We start from the raw sequence: 19029 nt of genomic DNA, 5'->3' as shown, positions 1-19029 counted from the left end.
AAAGTATTTCTTATGATAATAGCGTTTTGGTCTTTGTAACATCGAGTTCCAAATTTGTGTTAGTCCAGGCTCTCATTTTAAGACAACGGTTTTTACAATTTTTTTGTAAAAGAAAGTGTATCTACACAATGCCACCCTGCTTGATAGTGCCCACTTGTTGGATTTGGCTGTACAGTGCACACATCTAATGTTTCACGCCGCATGCAATCTGGTTCCAGACTCCGGCAAAATGGCTACTTGAGTCTGCCATCATGCACATTGCTTGCGTGTAGCTTCAAGAGTGGTCATAATAGTTGTGCAGGCATTCCCTATTCACAATTTTGAACAGAAGAGTGGGCAGCCATTTTTGTAGAAGTCGGCATTATTACTGTACACAATGCTCTCATTGTGACCAATTTAATTTTGTTCAAACTGCTTGCAATAGACAGACCTGTCATCACTAACGCTGCATTCACATTAATATGTGTATGTAAAATATAACCACACACTGCATGTTGGTTGTGCTTTGTTGCAATTGTTAATGGCACCCAATGCCCCAGCTTCTTAGTGAACCACAACTCATATAATGAAGAACCGAAGCATTGAAAAATGCTAGTAAAAAAAAGTTTGTCATTCTGTTTGGCCTGTGGATGAGCATTGAAGGACAACTGAAAAATTATTTGACTATGAACTGGATATATGTTACTAGATAAACATTCCATTCATCTTAAGAAATATAACCTATGGTTTTGAAATAATAAAAGTCTATCGCTACTACCATTTATCAAAATGAAATACTAATTTACCTAAAGACACAAAAATGTTACAATAAAGTGTTTCTAAAGGCAGTAGGATTTTTATCTTAATTGTATGTATTATATGCATTAAGATAAAAAACCTTTTGTGTGCAGCAGGCGCTCTAATACTTACCTGAGCACCATCTAGATCCAGCGATGTTGCATGAGAGCCTCGGCTGTCCGGGACTGTCCCTCCTCATTGGCTAAGACAGCAGTGGGCACCATTGGCTCCCGCTGCTGTCAAAGTCAGTGAGCCAATGAGGAGAGAGAGGCAGTGGGGTCGAGCCTCAGCTCCATGTCTGAAGAGACATGCAGGACAGCAGATCGGCTCAGGTGCCCCCATAGAAAGTTGCTTGCTGTGTGGGCAGTTGGCAGAAGGGAGAGGTTAGGAGAGTCGGTGGGGGACCAGAGAAGAGGAGAATCTGGGCTACTCTGTGCAAAACCACTGCACAGAGCATGTAAGTATAACATGTTTGTTATATTTAAACAAAAAAAAAAAAAAAGACTTTTATATCACTTTAAACTGTCCCTGCAAAACGCCATTGCTTCCACTTGGGGAATAAAGAATAGGAGGAAAAAAGTAATTTTACCTGTCTTCCACACCACAGAAAACCTATTCATATCAGATAATCATATGCCCAACTGTTTACAAGAGGTAAGGCAAGGTTAGTGCATGCTAACTGGAGATTATATCTTTGTACCTCTAGGATGAGATTTACTGCCCAGGCTCCTAAAAACACCTTGTAATGCATACTATCACAGCACTGGAATTTACTGATAATGATCAAGTACATTTCCATTTACATGTCCATTCATTTAAGGGGGATGACATTTGTTCTAAAGTACCATATGCTCCACAATACTAAAAGAAAAAGATTGCGGATATACAATATAACAAAAAATGTGCTACAAAGTCTGCATTTGTATTCCCTTTTTTATAATTTGATCATTTTAGATCTGGGACTTAAAATTCAAATTCATTCTCATTCTCATATTAAGCAGCTGCTCACAATATAAATATGTGGTACTTCATCTTAGAGTAAAAGACTGCTCTGTTGGAACAGACTACAGTGCTCCTCAATGTAATAGATTATAACACAAATGCATGTTTTTGAAGTCTTAAAGGCGCTGCAGGGTGGATAAAAGCTGATGGATTAAAAAGAAAAGATTTTTTTTTATTTTTATCTAATTTATTTTAATAAAATGCTTTTGGGGTAAAAATTAAAAAAAAAAAATAGTAAAAAATCTAAAAATAGTTTTCTATTTTGGATACATTAATAATTTAGTTTATTCAGCATGAAATGGAGCTTAGTTATATAGCATGAGGCTGTATATTCTGCAATATTTACATTTTTGGTAAACTCAATTAATGAATCCAAGCTCTGCAGGCTAACATGCACTGGCAATGTTATTGTTTTAGTTTAAAGAATTTGAGTAGTTCAACTATGTGTGATTAACCTATTTACCTAAAATCGGTTCTGATATCGCTGTTTTACTAACTCATTTTGTTTGCAAAAAAAAGATTCTAACTACCAGCAAGAATGAGTGCTTACATTTAAAGAGCACCTGTCACTTCAGATCCATCATGGCAGCGCCTGTTAGTGGGCATCCACTCATCTGCTGCTGCCACGTCCCTCCTCTTGTGTCACTGCCGTATCACCGGCCGTCCCATTAAAGTGAATGGGACTGTCTGAGTCAACAGCGGGTCAGAGGAGGAGCCACTGCTGAACTGAGATGACAGTTGTTCTTTAAAAATTATGATTTAAATCAAGCCTTTTTACTAGTGACTTAAAAATAGACTTAATTTAATTCAAATCCACCCTGAGGCACTGTGATAAGAAACAATCCAGAGACAGAAAGTAGTTTTGCAAACTAAACCTTTGCTTTTTTCCCCACTTACCTCAGTAAAGGGCAAATGCACCAACTAAACTGAAACAACTTCTTACCACTATTAGCCACAAAGTTACAGTATCTCACAAAAGTGAGTACACCCCTCACATTTTTGTAAATATTTTATTATATCTTTTCATGTGACAACACTGAAGAAATGACACTTTGCTACAATGTAAAGTAGTGAGTGTACAGCTTGTATAACAGTGTAAATTTGCTGTCCCCTTAAAATAACTCAACACATAGCTATTAATGTCTAAACCACTGGCAACAAAAGTGAGTACACCCCTAAGTGAAAATGTCCAAATTGGGCCCAATTAGCCATTTTCCCGCCCTGGTGTCATGTGACTCGTTAGTGTTATAAGGTCTCAGGTTTTAATGGGGAGCAGGTGTGTTCAATTTAGCTTTATCACTCTCACTCTCTCATACTGGTCACTGGAAGTTCAACATGGCACCTCAGGGCAAAGAACTCTAAGAATCTAAAAAAAAAAAAAAAAAAAAAAAAGAATTGTTGCTCTACATAAAGATGGCCTAGGCTATAAGAAGATTGCCAAGACCCTGAAACTGAGCTGCAGCACGGTGGCCAAGACCATACAGTGGTTTAACGGGACAGATTCCACTCAGAACAGGCCTCACCGTGGTCGACCAAAGAAGTTGAGTGCAGATGCTCAGCGTCATATCCAGAGGTTGTCTTTGGGAAATAGACGTATGAGTGCTGCTAGCATTGCTGCAGAGGTTAAGTGCTCAGACCATACGCCGCACACCGCATCAAATTGGTCTGCATGGTTGTCATCCCAGAAGGAAGCCTCTTCTAAAGATGATGCACAAGAAAGCCTGCAAACAGTTTGCTGAAGACAAGCAGACTCAGGACATGGATACTGGAACCATGTCCTGTGGTCTGATAAGACCAAGATAAACTTATTTGGTTCAGATGGTGTCAAGCATGTGTGGTGGCAACCAGGTGAGGAGTACAAAGGACAAGTGTGTCTTGCCTACAGTCAAGCATGGTAGTGGGAGTGTCATGGTCTGGGGCTGCATGAGTGCTGCCGACACTGAGGAGCTACAGTTCATTGAGGGAACCATGAATTCCAAAACGTACTGTGACATACTGAAGCAGAGCATAATCCCCTCTCTTCAGAGATTGGGCCGCAGGGCAGTATGCCAACATGATAACGACCCCAAATACACCTCCAAGACGACCACTGCCTTGCTAAAGAAGCGGGTAATGGTGATGGACTGGCCAAGCATGTCTCCAGACCTAAACCCTATTGAGCATCTGTGGGGCATACTCAAACAGGAGGTGGAGGAGCGCAAGGTCTCTAACATCCACCATGCCGTCATGGAGGAGTGGAAGAGGACTCCAGTGGCAACCTGTGAAGCTCTGGTAAACTCCATGCCCAAGAGGGTTAAGGCAGTGCTGGAAAATAATGGTGGCCACACACAATATTGACACTTTGGGCCTAATTTGGACATTTTCACTTAGGAGTGTACTCACATTTGTTGCCAGTGGTTTAGACATTAATAGCTGTGTGTTGAGTTATTTTGAGGGGACAGCAAATTTACATTGTTATACAAGCTGTACACTCACTACTTTACATTGTAGCAAAGTGTCATTTCTTCAGTGTTGTCACATGAAAAGATATAATAAAATATTTACAAAAATGTGAGGGGTGTACTCACTTTTGTAAGATACTGTATATTGGTGGCTAACAGTGGTAAGTAAAAAAAAAAAAAAAATTGGCAAGATCGTAAACCATAAATACTTACCCACAAGGCCTATATGTAAACACAATGTAGCTCTCCTCATCAGCACGCTCTATAAATGTCACACAGGTATGTTTCTCCCAGTGTCTCATGGCCTGCTTGAACATAGCCCTCTGGCTGCCTAGAGGAAATGCACAAGGGAAAGAAAATGCAACAATTTTAAATATGTTGGGTCTGTTGCATGAAAAATAATAAATGACCAGCAACTGGCACTATAACCTTCTTAATATATTTACATATATTTTTTCATCATTCACTTTTTCTCTCTTTTTCCAGTTTTTTTTCATATGCCTGTTTAGTGCTCAGAATTATGTCACTGAATTGTCATCCTCACCAGTGTGGATTACCATGCAGTTTAATGTTCACCACGTGTGTAAAGAGGCTGGAATCAGTCTAGGATTAATGAGACCAGAATAGATTTCCTTTTAATCTTCAATGTGGCCACAGGCAAATATGTCCTATATCATATGCCTGCAACAGTTTCAAAAAAAAAAAAGAACCACAAAATAATTCTATTGTATAATTATAGAGCTAACATTTACAGTTTGTGGAAGTCAAGAGGAAGTCAAAATGCTAAAAATGCAACATAAAACCAATCCAGATACAGGCCAACATTTAGATATAGGTAAAGGTCAAGGTGCACACTTTATTACATATATCATGAGTGTGTGCACAGTTAAGACTGTGTCAGTGTTAGGTGAAAAACATATGTATCGGCACATTTACATTTTAAATCCAAAAAAATTAAGTTTTCTTATAAGGCTGGAACTGCTTATACTGTAGTTTAATAAGGCTTTTCCAGTGTACTTCTTTTGCAATGCATGCAGTCCTGTTATAGACCTTTGATAGTGAATACTGCTGCACTAGCTGTGCACGGATTGATCATCTGGAAGCCACTGTTCTGTATCTAAATGAGCAACATTAACAGTTTAAAAAAGGTGCCTAATTAATAAACAGGCACTGGCAAAGAACAGCGAAAAGGAAAGGGGAGATAGCGTTCAAGTTCCAGAGTAGAGTAGAGCATCACAGTTATAAGAAAAAGAAGGGGTCAAAAACCCACCTTAATAGTTATGCTTGTTTGGCTGATAGTGGAGATATACTGTAAGTTCAGGAGTGGTAGTTCAACAGTAACCAAACAGGTCCTAGTTTTGTTTTTAACAACTTAAAGATCAGATATACAGGTACAGTATCTCACAAAAATGAGTACACCCCTCACATTTTTGTAAATATTTTATTATATCTTTTCATGTGACAACACTAAAGAAATGACACTTTGCTACAATGTAAAGTAGTGAGTGTACAGCTTGTATAACAGTGTAAATTTGCTGTCCCCTCAAAATAATTCAACACACAGCCATTAATATCTAAACGCTGGCAACAAAAGTGAGTACGCCCTTAAGTGAAAATATTGGGCCCAATTAGCCATTTTCCATCCCCGGTGTCATGTGACTCGTTAGTGTAACATGGTCTCAGGTGTGAATGGAGAGCAGGTGTGTTAAATTTGCTGTTATCGCTCTTGCTCTCTCATACTGGTCACTGGAAGTTTAACATGGCACCTCATGGCAAACAACTCTCTGAGGATCTAAAAAAAAAAGAATTGTTGCTCTAGATAAAGATGGCCTAGGCTATAAGAAGATTGCCAAGGCCCTGAAACTGAGCTGCAGCACGGTGGCCAAGACCATATAGCGGTTTAACAGGACAGGTTTCACTCAAAACAGGCCTCGCCATGGTCAACCAAGGAAGTTGAGTGCACGTGCTCAGCGTCATATCCAGAGGTTGTCTTTGGTAAATAGATGTACGAGTGCTGCCAGCATTGCTGTAGAGGTTGAAGGGGTGGGGGGTCATTGAGGGAACTATGAACGCCAACATGTTCTGTGACATACTGAAGCAGAGCATGATCCCCTCCCCTCAGAAACTGGGCCGCAGGGCAGTATTCCAACATGATAACGACCCCAAACACACCTCCAAGACAACCACTGCCTTGCTAAAGAAGCTGAGGGTAAAGGTGATGGACTGGCCAAGCATGTCTCCAGACCTAAACCCTATTAAACATTTGTGGGGCATCCTCAAACAGAAGGTGTTGGAGCGCAAGGTCTCTAACCTCCACCAGCTCTGATGTCGTCATGGAGGAGTGGAAGAGGACTCCAGTGGCAACCTGTCAAGCTCTGGTGAACTCCATGCCCAAGAGGGTTAAGGCAGTGCTGGAAAATAATGGTGGCCACACAAAATATTGACACTTTTTGCCCAATTTGGACATTTTCACTTAGGGGTGTACTCACTTTTGTTGCCAGCAGTTTAGACATTAATGGCTGTGTGTTGAGTTAATTTAAGGGGACAGCAAATTTACACTGTTATACAAGCTGCGCACTCACTATCTTTACATTGTAGCAAACTGTAATTTCTTCAGTGTTGTCACATGAAAAGATATAATAAAATATTTACAAAAATGTGAGGGGTGTACTCACTTTTGTGAAATACTGTATATATTGATAGGTGGTTACACTACATATCATCACCAGTTACAAGATTAGGTCAAGATAAAGGGTTCTCAAAATTATTTAAGACACTTACTTTACTATTAGTAGTATTTACAACTATTATTAGTATTTACTAGCATTAGCAGACTAACATATAATAAAAACCACCAAGATATCAGAAAACCTGCCATACCAGAAAAACATTAGTAGATTTTTTAATTAAATCAGTGCCTATGAAGTTAGTTCTGATATTTTAGTAAGTTACAGAATCTATGTTAGAGTCAAGCTGCATTTAAAAGGGTAGGGTGTGCTGAGTGAAAGAATTATGTGAATGCTGGAGAGTTGCAATTACAATCTGAGATAATTTAGCAAAGGCTTCTAAGGATATGGTGGGCGTAGTATGAGTAAAGAGGCGATTAAAACTACATATGCTGCTAAAATGTATGAAATCTTTAACAAATTGCTTACAACAGAAATATTAGAGACAAAAAACTGGCTCATTAAGGTATCACTGGATAAAAAACTTTGAAAGTTACATTGTGTGATAAATATTGCTTAGCTGGAGGCTTTAGTCTATAAAAATTGGATTTTTGTACTCACCGTAAAATCCATTTCTCCGAGTTCATCGACGGACGCAATGCCTCCTTAATCTTGACCATTGGGTTATAACACCTCCGTAGGAGTAGGACTAGGCAGAATGTAAAAAAACTTGGCTACGCCCCATGGGACGTCCTCAGTCAGTATATATCCCCCTCCCTGCTCTAGGTATTAAGTTTAGTAGCAAGCAGTAAAAGTAGTATCAAAAACTCCAGGGAGGGGTAAGTGCTGTGTCCATCGATGATCTCGGAGAAAGGGATTTTATGACGAGTACCAAAATCCCATTTTCTCCTTCGTTCATCGACAGACACAGCACCTCCTTAATCTTGACCATTAGGACGTCCAAAAGCAGTGCCACAAAAAATGAGTCGTCGGGAAAATAACCCAGGGCTAACCATAAGAGCCCTAACCAGGACACAGGAGCCCCATCTGAAAAAAAAAAATTTGAAGAAAAAAAAAAAAAAAAAAAAAACCCCTCAAGAGGGAACCCCCCCCTCTTTAAACAGCAGCCTGCAAAACCTTGAGGCCAAAAGATGCATCCGCAGATACCAAAATATCTGCTTTATAGAATTTAGTGAAGGTATGCACCAACGACCAAGTGGCCACCTTGCAAACCTGTGATATTGACGCTTGATGACGGAAGGCCCAAGAACTACCAAGTGCCCAAGTAGAATGCGCCATGACAAGGAAAGGAGGAACCCAACCTTTAATAGAATAGGCCTGAGTCACCGTCTGTCTGATCCATCTGGAGATGGTAGCCGAAGAAGTGGCCAGCCCTTTCCTTGGTCCTCGTGTAACCACAAAAAGAGTCTGATCTCCAAAAGGACTCCATGGCTCCCAGATACACGCGAATTGCACAAACTACATCCAAGCTATGCAAAGCAAATTCCTTGGGATGAGCCAACTTGGGCCTCAAGGACAGCAACACAATGTCCTCATTCAAATGGAAGTCCGAGACCACTTTAGGTAGGAACAATGAACAGGGACGAAGAACCACCCTCTCTGTGGACCACCAAATAGGGAGTATGACAGGATAATGCCACCAACTCCGACACCCAACGGGCAGATGTAAAAGCTACCAAGAATGCGACTTTCTGGGACAACGTAGGTAAGGCAATCTCCTGAATATTCTCGAATGGAGGCTTCTGGAGAACCAAGAGCACTAGGTTTAAATCCCTCGGTGGCAAAAGAGACCATACTGGTTGAGCCACATGTCGTACTCCCTGAATGAAGGTACGGACTAAAAAGAGAGTGACTGGCTAGGGGTCGCTGAAAGAAGACTGCTTAGGCAAACACCTGGCCCTTGAAGGTACTCAGGGCCAACTTTTGCTCAACGCCTCGTTAAAGAAAGGCTAAGATAGAGCCACAGAAAAGGATCGAGGATGAACGCCAATTGACACACACCAAGAAATGTACGCTTTCCACGTACGATGGTATATCTTACTAGACGTCGACTTCCCCGCCTTCACTATAGTAGGGATCACTGATCCGGACAGACCTCTACCTCTCAGTACCTGGCTTTTAATGGCTAGGTCATTAAAACCAGTAACTGTAAAGCTGGATGGAAGCTCAGCCCTTGGTACAACTGGTCCTCTCTGAGAGAAAGCTCCCAAGGGACGTTTACGGCCACCAGAATGACCAGAAGACTTTCCCCCTCTGTCCTTCGCAGGCACCACAGAAGAGTAAGGTGTTGGGCCCTGCAGTGGCACTAGGACGACTCCAGGGTGTACCAGAGGAACCTGCAAGATTGCCACGAGTCTCAGTTACTTCCTGTTGATCTGAACCTGCTGAAGGGGCCAACGTTTGAGAAGAGAAACTACTAACCTGGTCAGCATTCACTCCAGAGTCAGACCCAGATAACTCAATTTCCTGGATGGGGATAGAGGGGACCTTGGGCAGTTTGGACGTCACCAGAACCTTTACAGGAATTATACCCACACAAGAAGGCTCAGGGCTCCCTGAAGTGGATGAACTCTGTCCCCCTTCTTTGGTACCCCTAAAAGGTTCAATTCGTGGACTCCCTTGACGAAGGAGGTCCATGAATCTGGAAACCAGCAAAGATGTCCCCCCACCCCAGTAATAGGTGAGGGCAGACCTTTATGCTGAAGGAGTCCTGTTAGTGGACCCGGAGAAGCCAGCTCTAGGCTTACCAGACCAAGATTGCTTGGAACTTCCCGGGAAGACTTGAGATCCGTTTCCTTTATCTGCTGTCCCGGGAACCCGGAAGAATTTCTTAGCTAAGAAGGCCCCTGTCTGGGACGAGGCTCCTTCCCTTTCCTAGATTGAGGCAGGAAGGTACTCTTCCCCCCTGTGACACCCTTAATGATGTCATCCAGGGTAGCCCTAAACAGGCGATCGCCTTGAAAGGGCAGATTAATGAGAGCTTTCTTAGAGGCTTGGTCTGCCGACCAATTCTTAAGCCACAGCACACGTCTAATAACCACCACTGAAAAAGAAAGCTTGGACAGCACAGTAGCTGCATCACAAAAACTGAAGCCCTCAGACCAACTGGCCTGCCAGATCAACATAAGCAGCAGGAACCTGCTCATTCCTCAGACCTTGGCGCAAAAGCTTGGCCCATTCGGTTAAAGTCAGACACCAGGGCAGAGGCCAGGACCGGTCGCATTGCTGAACCAGCCATAGCAAACATGCTGTGTGCCACAGCCTCCGCTTTCCTGTCAGCTGGGTCCTTAAAGGATGGGGATTCCTCTACTGGGATCATGGTTGCTTTACTCAACCTGGAGACAGGAGGGTCCACCACTGGTGGGGTAGTCCACTTTTTAAAAGTAGCAGTGGTTTCAAAGGGGTAGTGTACTAAGAAACGTTTGGGGGATCACAAAAGGTGACTTAGGTTTACCCATAAGGAATGGGAACAAGCAATCAAAATAAGGCAGATAAGGAAACACCATTGGTGTGCGAGGTGACTTATGCATACCGAAGGACACAGCCACATCTGTGGCCACATCCTCCATTTTTAAAGTCTCAAGCACCGCAGTAATAAGTGGGTCCACTAGCGCTTTTTCACTCGCTCCTGTGACCGTGGAGGATTCATCTTCACTATCAGATGGGTCAGGGGGGTGTGATATTAAGCCCCCCCCCGAACGGGCCGCGTCCCCGGTGGCATCAGGCTCAGACTCAGAAGAGACAGACTGAGCAGGGGAAGGCAGGGGACGCTTCCTCCTGGGCCTTTGCCCACATGTTACTTCCACCCAGGATACCAATGACTCTAGGACCACGTCAGTGCAACCATGGAAATCTGGGGTTCCGAGGGACCTGCCACCTCCATGAGGGGTCAGTGGGGGCGATGTGACCCTGAGGCTCCATAGGGAAACAGAAGACCCTGTAGTACAAAAAGATTTTTGGCACCACTAAAGGATCCCCTCAATGCTCAGGGTACCAGCAGAGAGAGAGATATACAGGGACCCCCAAAGACTCAATCCTACCAGCCGGAGGAGCGCTGCAATTCACACCCAGCAACACCATGGACGCCATCTACTTCATATATCCCAGGACAGGAAGAGGAAAAGAGAAGAGAAGAGGAAGAGGAGGAGCTCTGTCGTCTCTATGAGGTTCCAGCCGTCTCTAGCGTCTCACTAAACTAAGGAAAAATGGCCGCCGTGGCATCAGCTACACAAACATGGCTGCTGGCCGGAGACCAAACCAATGGAAAATGGTCACTGTGATGTAATCGGACCTTCCAAACATGGGTGCCAGCCGTTTGATATGCTGAAGCATGCTGCCAGGATCCTCTCTGTGCCCTCAACATCCTCTGCAAGGGGACCCTCCTTAAAAGGTACTGTACTCCACCACACAGGGTGAACACTTAAGGGGACTCCGCTGTGCACTCTGTACCGGGACCCCCAAACTGCACAATACCTCTCACTGCACACACAGTAGGGCATGCAGCTAGGGGTCTTCACTCCCTAGAACCCCCCTACACCTGCCCTGGGACCCCCCCAATCCGTAGGGGGAAGGGTCAACCGAGGGACTTTAGCGTGGGAGGAGGGATCCTGCAGGCAGGACCGACCATCCCTGGAGAGTACCCACGCCCACCCCACCCCCACACAGAAGGAGAGAGGACTGTACTTAGGCTGTGGATATCGCTCCAGACAGGACCCTCGCCACTGAAATGGGGGCTGTCGGCCAAGGGACCTCTGTGACTCGGACCAGAGCCCAGTCTTATGCGACCCTGCAAGACGTTTAACGCGCGGGCCAGCCCCCATCCTTTGAGGCGTGGCCAACCTAGCATATAGCTGTGGTCTGCACGCGCTCGCTGGCTGAACTGGGGAGATCACTGGATCTAGATTATACAGCCCGTCGCTCAGCTCGGCAGTTCATTGTAGATCTTCCAGGAGAAAATGCATGGAAGAAAGACAAAAAAAAAAAAATTGCTAGGACCACAAAATCCCAGCAAGGACTAAGGACGGTCTATGGTACGTAGCTAAATTTTATGTTCTGCCTAGTCCTATTCTTGTGGAAGCAATATAACAAAATGGTCAAGATTAAGAAGGCGCTGCGCCCGTCGATGAACGAAGGAGAAATATTGTTTAAAAAATATCTTGTTTTTAGACAGACAGTGTGGATTCTATACACGTAAACATTCACAGAGAAAGTGAATTGCATACTGATTAGGGTTTGATTTAGAAAAACTCAACAGTAACAAAACTGGTGCTCATTCTCTCAGAAAGAAACATACAACTACAACAGAAGATTAAAAATCATTTAATTTATCCATGTACAAAAATAAAATATCCCACTAAAAAGCACGTCCCATCTTTGCCACATGAAAAAGGCAATTCATAATGGCTAGACGCCTCATATTAGATTCCACCCACACTTTCCCCAGGTGAATATACTAGTCTGGGGGCTGTCAACATATAATCATATTTATTAAATCAATAACATCAGTAGTGTAGATCCAATATATCAGCTGTACAGATTCTGTGTTGACAGAGAGTAGTGGTGGGTGGGGGGAGGGGTGGTGTATCTCAATGTGTTTCACAAAAAGCTTCTTCAAGAGGCATTGAGGTGTTAGTGATAAAAACTAAATATATATTAGTATGTTTCCCATGTACAGTGGGGATGGAAAGAATTCAGACCCCCTTAAATGTTTCACTCTTTGTTATATTGCAGCCATTTGCTAAAATCATTTAAGTTCCTTTTTTGTCCTCATTAATATACACACAGCAACCCATATTGACAGAAAAACACAGAATTGTTGACATTTTTGCAGATGTATTAAAAAAGAAAAACTGAAATATCACATGGTCCTAAGTATTCAGACCCTTTGCTCAGTATTTAGTAGAAGCACCCTTTTGATCTAATACAGCCATGAGTCTTTTTGGGAAAGATGCAACAAGTTTTTCACTCCTGGATTTGGGGGATCCTCTACCATTCCTCCTTGCAGATCCTTTCCAGTTCTGTCAGGTTGGATGGTAAACGTTGATGGACAGCCATTTTTAGGTCTCTCCAGAGATGCTCAATTGGGTTTAAGTCAGGGCTCTGGCTGGGCCATTCAAGAACAGTCACGGAGTTGTTGTGAAGCCACTCCTTCGTTATTTTAGCTGTGTGCTTAGGGTCATTGTCTTGGAAGGTAAACCTTCGGCCCAGTCAGAGGTCCTGGGCACTCTGGAGAAGGTTTTTGTCCAGGATATCCCGGTACTTGGCCGCATTCATCTTTCCCTCGATTGCAACCAGTCGTCCTGTCCATGCAGCTGAAAAACACCCCCACAGCATGATGCTGCCACCACCATGCTTCACTGTTGGGGCTGTATTGGACAGGTGAGGAGCAGTGCCTGGTTTTCTCCACACATACCGCTTAGAATTAAGGCCAAAAAAATTCTATCTTGGTCTCATCAGACCAGAGAATCTTATTTCTCACCACCTTGGAGTCCTTCAGGTGTATTTTAGCAAACTCCATGTGGGCTTTCATGTGTCTTGCACTGAGGAGAGGCTTCCATCGGGCCACTCTGCCATAAAGGCCCAACTGGTGGAATGCTGCAGTGATGGTTGACTTTCTACAACTTTCTGCCATCTCCCGACTGCATCTCTGGAGCTCAGCCACAGTGATCTTTGGGTTCTTCTTTACCTCTCTCCCCAAGGCTCTTCTCCCCCGATAGCACAGTTTAGCTGGACGGCCAGCTCTAGGAAGGGTTCTGGTCATCCCAAACGTCTTCCATTTAAGGATTATGGAGGCCACTGTGCTCTTAGGAACCTTAAGTGCAGCAGAATTTTTTTGTAACCTTGGCCAGATCAGTCTCTTCCCTTCTGTCTCTGAGCTCTTCAGGCAGTTCCTTTGACCTCATGATTCTCATTTGCTCTGACATACACTGTGAGTTGTAAGGTCTTATATAGACAGGTGTGTGGCTTTCCTAATCAAGTCCAATCAGTATAATCAAACACAGCTGGCCTCAAATGAAGGCGTAGAACCATCTCAAGGATGATCAGAAGAAATGAACAGCACCTGAGTTAAATATATGAGTGCCACAGCAAAGGGTCTGAACACTTAGGACCATGTGATATTTCAGTTTTTCTTTTTTAATAAATCTGCAAAAATGTCAACAACTCTGTTTTTCTGTCAATATGGGGTGCTGTGTGTACATTAATGAGGAAAAAAATGAAATTAAATGATTTTAGCAAATGGCTGCAATATAACAAAGAGTGAAAAATGTAAGGGGGTCTGAATACTTTCCTTCTCCACTATATATAGGAAGAAGCTAGAGATCACTTTTAGATGGGCAAGATCTTTTAGCGTTTATTTGACTTGAAGTCATCTTGCATGCCAAAATGGACACCCTTCAGATTTAGAAGGCAAGGTACATCTGCATGTGGGAGGTACTCTAATTAGATCATTGTCGGCAGAAGTATACAACAAATGGAAAGATTGGACCTGACATTTTGACATCAATTGTCAAACAATTGGGATGTATACATCATGAGTTGCTCTTGCAATTCTTTCGATCTGATGTGTAGACAAGCTTTGATTTTACAGCTATAGATGTTTAGTCCTGAAACATGATTAGGAGTTCAGTGAGAAAAGGGGGGGGGGGGGTACATTGACAAGCAGCTCCTACCATTGGAAACAAAATGGATCTACACATTGCAGGCTACCAAATGTCCAGGTCTCAATGAGAACATTAGGTTTAAGCCTTTTCTGTAGTGCCAAGATATATGCTATACCTGTATAACATGAAACGTAGCGGCTGCTTAAAATATGAATAACTAATTAGGATTGTCCATTGTACCTTTACACAGACATTTACCAACTTTATTTGCCCGGTTTATTTTGAGTTTGACGTTTGTATTTATTATTTTGCAAGCATATCATTATAGATTGTATGTGGGGTTTTAGTTGGACCTACTGCCATGTGGTAAAAGCAGTTAATGCAACGCTCAAAATCAGTGTAAGTCTTTTGCAGGCTTGTAATAAAGTCCACAGTGGGTGCTCTGGATCTGATGCTCTCTCTCACACCGGTACAGACATAAATACAAAGAATAGAACCCGCAAATCCAAACGTTCTTGTTGCTTCTTACAGGGGCTCACGCGTTTCAGCTTACAAGCCTTGATCACTTTGTATTTATACTGCCATGTGGTATGAGGAATGAGGAGGGCTGGGGCAATTTTCCAGGGACAATAACTGGGGGGGGGGGGGGGGGAATCAATCTGGACATATAGGTCGTGAGGTCCAGTCAACTTTTTCTCATTTTCTTTCTTCATTTTTAATGGTTTTGTGACGATTTTTGGGTTTTGTTGTTTTTTCATTATTATTTTATGTCCTGGTTTGACCAATGATTGATAGTGCTTGGGCTGTTTTGGCTCAGTGTTTTTACCATCCGGGTTATTTAAGTATTGAGTTGTGCTTGGGATTAGTCTGTGCTTGTTTTTGTGCACTGCTGCTTAAACAGGTTTAGCTGACTGGTCCTTGGTGAGGCAGGGAGGCTAATTTCTGCCTTTTGTCCTGGCGGTGGGTGCTAACCTGGTTTTCTGGATGATGGGTGAAGTTATTGTGCAGGACTTTATTCCACATAACATGTCTGACTGCAGGATATGACAGCAGGGCATGCGCATTTGCACAACCACCTAACCTCCACGCTGCCCTTTGAGAGAGAGGAATCTATCTAGAGAGAGTTTGTCTTGTGCTTACATATGCTGGCTTGAATCTGTGGGGAGACATAAGATTACTATAACTCTGATCCAGCTGAGAATCCTCTGTATTGACTCATACAGGATTTATGATGGTTGTACAGGCCCATAGTGACATGCTCACTGGTACTATTATTTATGTCTCTTTAGAACTTTGGGGGCTTTTCCTGATACGGTGTGGGAATAATCATATACCCTGGTGTCAACATGTTCCTTGTTTTATTTTTTATCTAGGATTTTGAGTGTGCATAGATTCTTGTATAGTATTATTGGTCTGGGTTATTTCTATCTTTCTCTCCTTATATAGAGCTATAAATCTGGCAGTTTAGATGTAACTGCTTGTTCAGCACTCTATGTTGTAACATAGGCACAGCTAAATACTCTATTTAGGGTATACTCCCCCTTTTTTCTATTTATTTTGAACTTATCTAGTTCTTCTGGTCACTGTTCGTATATTGTAATTAAATTTGGCTGAATTATATGCCCCGTGGCTGTATTACAATTTTGGATCATCTCTGTATATGGATGGATATGCCTGTTGGTCCATAATCTGGGCCTTGCAGTTGTCAGCTGTTCTTTTCATCCATATTTGATCCTGGGCTCTCTGTCCCCTCCTTGTTCTATACTGCATGGTGCTACCCCCACATAATTATTTTTACAATCTGTGTATTATTTGTATCTCATTGTATTTGTATGATATTTTTTGATGGTATTGTTTTTATGCACCGATATGTACATGGGAAACATTTTAAAACACTTTGCTTTTATCACTAGCATCTCAATGCCTGGAGAAGCTTTTTGCAAAACATGTTGAGATACACCCACCACCCTCTGTCAACAAAGGATCTGTATAGTTGATCTATTGGATCTACACTACTGATGTTATTGATTCCATAAATATGATTATATGTTGACAATCCCTGGACTAGTACATTTATTTGGGGGGTGAGATCTAATATGAGGTGTCCAACCATTATGATTTACCTTTCTTTTTCATGTGAAAATTCTATCACAAAGATGTGACATACTTTCAGAGGGATAGTTTAACCTTGCAAATAGAGTAAATGGAATGATTTTGTAATATTATGTTGTAGATATATATTTCTTCCTGAGAGTATAAGTACCTTTAAAGTCACAATTTCATTATCTTTGTGTTTTTGATATATTAAAATGGGGGATGTGGTGCCCCACATGACCACCTCCAATATTTGTTATAGGATACCACCCTAAATAAAAACAAATTTAAAAAAAGCAAGGCTAAGAAAAGCACAATTTAAACATCCCGAAATATTCAGAAACTAGAAATACTAAATGAAGATTGTAGCTACATCAGTGCATTTCTAACATAAAAGAGTTGAATGGAACAGAATGCATCTCTGAAATGCTGGTTTATAAAATTAACTGTTCATACAAATAAAAAAAGTATCACCTACGGCTGTAATAAAGTTATTCTGGCCATCTCTACCTCGCATGTAATGTAGCCCATGTGTCTCCCTCCATACACAAACCAAAAAAATTCCCCAAGTCAAAATCCCCAAGTCAAATAGACCATCATTGTGGATCTTACTGTCCATGTTCATGAAATGAACATGCATAAAAGGAGCAATGAAAGATACAGGGAAAGTATAGCCTTGCAAAAAATCTGTAGCAATGATAAATCTTGTAAATGAAAAAAGGTTTTGGGTGGCATACTGCAAAGGTCAGCATTAGATTTGGAGAAGGTCCAAAGACAAGCAACTAAATTAACAGAAAAAGATGAGTCTCAATTAAAATGAGAGTCGGAAACTGGGCAGGTTCAGTTTGGGAAAAGATGATTAAATATAAGGTGTTATTATATCCAAAGTCAGTAAAAACATTTGGCAGATTTTTTTATCTCATGAACGATCAATGGTATCTGGAAGAAACAAGATTTTAAACAGGTTATTTATGAGAACAGTGTTTTAGCTATTTAACCACATGAGGTAGTAACAGAATTTTTGGATACATTTTCTCATGACTAGTGGTTTCCAAATTCTCAGCTACTACTAAGGACAGTGTGGTAATATTTTAACCCAGCATATTGATCTGACTACTTTGAGGATTACAGTGGGGACGGAAAGTATTCAGACCCCCTTAAATTTTTCACTCTTTGTTATATTGCAGCCATTTGCTAAAATCATTTAAGTTCATTTTTTTCCTCATTAATGCACACACAACACAGAAAAACACAGAATTGTTGACATGTTTGCAGACTTATTAAAAAAGAAAAACTGAAATATCACATGGTCCTAAGTATTCAGAACCTTTGCTGTGACACTCATATTTAACTCAGGTGCTGTCCATTTCTTCTGATCATCTTTGAGATGGTTCTACACCTTCATTTGAGTCCAGCTGTGTTTGATTATACTGATTGGACTTGATTAGGAAAGCCACACACCTGTCTATATAAGACCTTACAGCTCACAGTGCATGTCAGAGCAAATGAGAATCATGAGGTCAAAAGGAACTGCCTGAAGAGCTCAGAGACAGAATTGTGGCAAGGCACAGATCTGGCCAAGGTTACAAAAAAATTTCTGCTGCACTTAAAGTGGATGTAAACCCAATGTCATCCTTTCTAAACTACTGCCATAGGGGTTATCTATAAGGATATACATGCCTCCTGCATGTATCTTTATCTGTCAAATGTCTCCCCTCTGTCTGTTATGAGAGCCGAAAAACTGCATATTCTGTGGGTGGGTCTGTTGTCTGGAGCTCGGTGGGTGGATTCGTGATGTCAGTAGACTGCCCACCCACCTCTACACTCCCCTTGTCAACATGAATTTTTCTCCTGTGTATTTCTTACACTGAACTTCTGCTATGATCTAACATCCAGTGAAAAGACAGGAAAGTAACCACATGACTTCAGCATGCCCAATTATTCTGAGGTGTGGAACATCTAATCCTGGCAGAGCAGCAGAAGAAAGGAGTGGGAAGGAATTAAAAAATAATGCATGTGTCTTAGGCTAGTGCACAATGTAAATCACCTGTCACTCACAGCAAGGGGGGGATATTTGACAAAGTTTTTCTCTGTTTGTCAAGATTTATCTCACTGAACAATAAAAGAGGATTGCTCAGAGATGGATTAACTCTTTGTGGCAAGACTGGGCTTAAATGATAAGAAATCTTATACTCTATATTATGACATAAAAAAAAAAAATTCGGGTTTACATCCACTTTAAGGTTCCTAAGAGCACAGTGGCCTCCATAATCCTTAAATGGAAGATGTTTGGGGTGACCAGAACCCTTCCTAGAGCTGGCCGCCCGGCCAAACTGAGTTATCGGGGAGAAGAGCCTTAGTGAGAGAGGTAAAGAAGAACCCAAAGATCACTGTGGCTGAGCTCCAGAGAAGCAGTTGGGAAATGGG

The 19029-nt window shown here is 42.0% G+C and overlaps 1 protein-coding gene across 1 annotated transcript in view; it reads right to left on the bottom strand.

Moving 5' to 3' along the window:
* Positions 1–19029, bottom strand: part of TLL1 (tolloid like 1) — a 205944-nt gene that overhangs the window by 75105 nt on the left and 111810 nt on the right. The window contains exon 5 of the mRNA XM_073606089.1: positions 4434–4551. Coding sequence (XP_073462190.1) covers positions 4434–4551 — 118 coding nt within the window. The remainder of the gene's footprint in view (positions 1–4433; positions 4552–19029) is intronic.

Source organism: Aquarana catesbeiana, linkage group LG01 (genome assembly GCF_042186555.1).
Source record: "Aquarana catesbeiana isolate 2022-GZ linkage group LG01, ASM4218655v1, whole genome shotgun sequence".
In the NCBI taxonomy this organism is placed as follows: domain Eukaryota; kingdom Metazoa; phylum Chordata; class Amphibia; order Anura; family Ranidae; genus Aquarana; species Aquarana catesbeiana.
The sequence above is the reverse complement of the archived record's forward strand: the minus strand, read 5'-3'. Positions and strand labels throughout refer to the sequence as shown.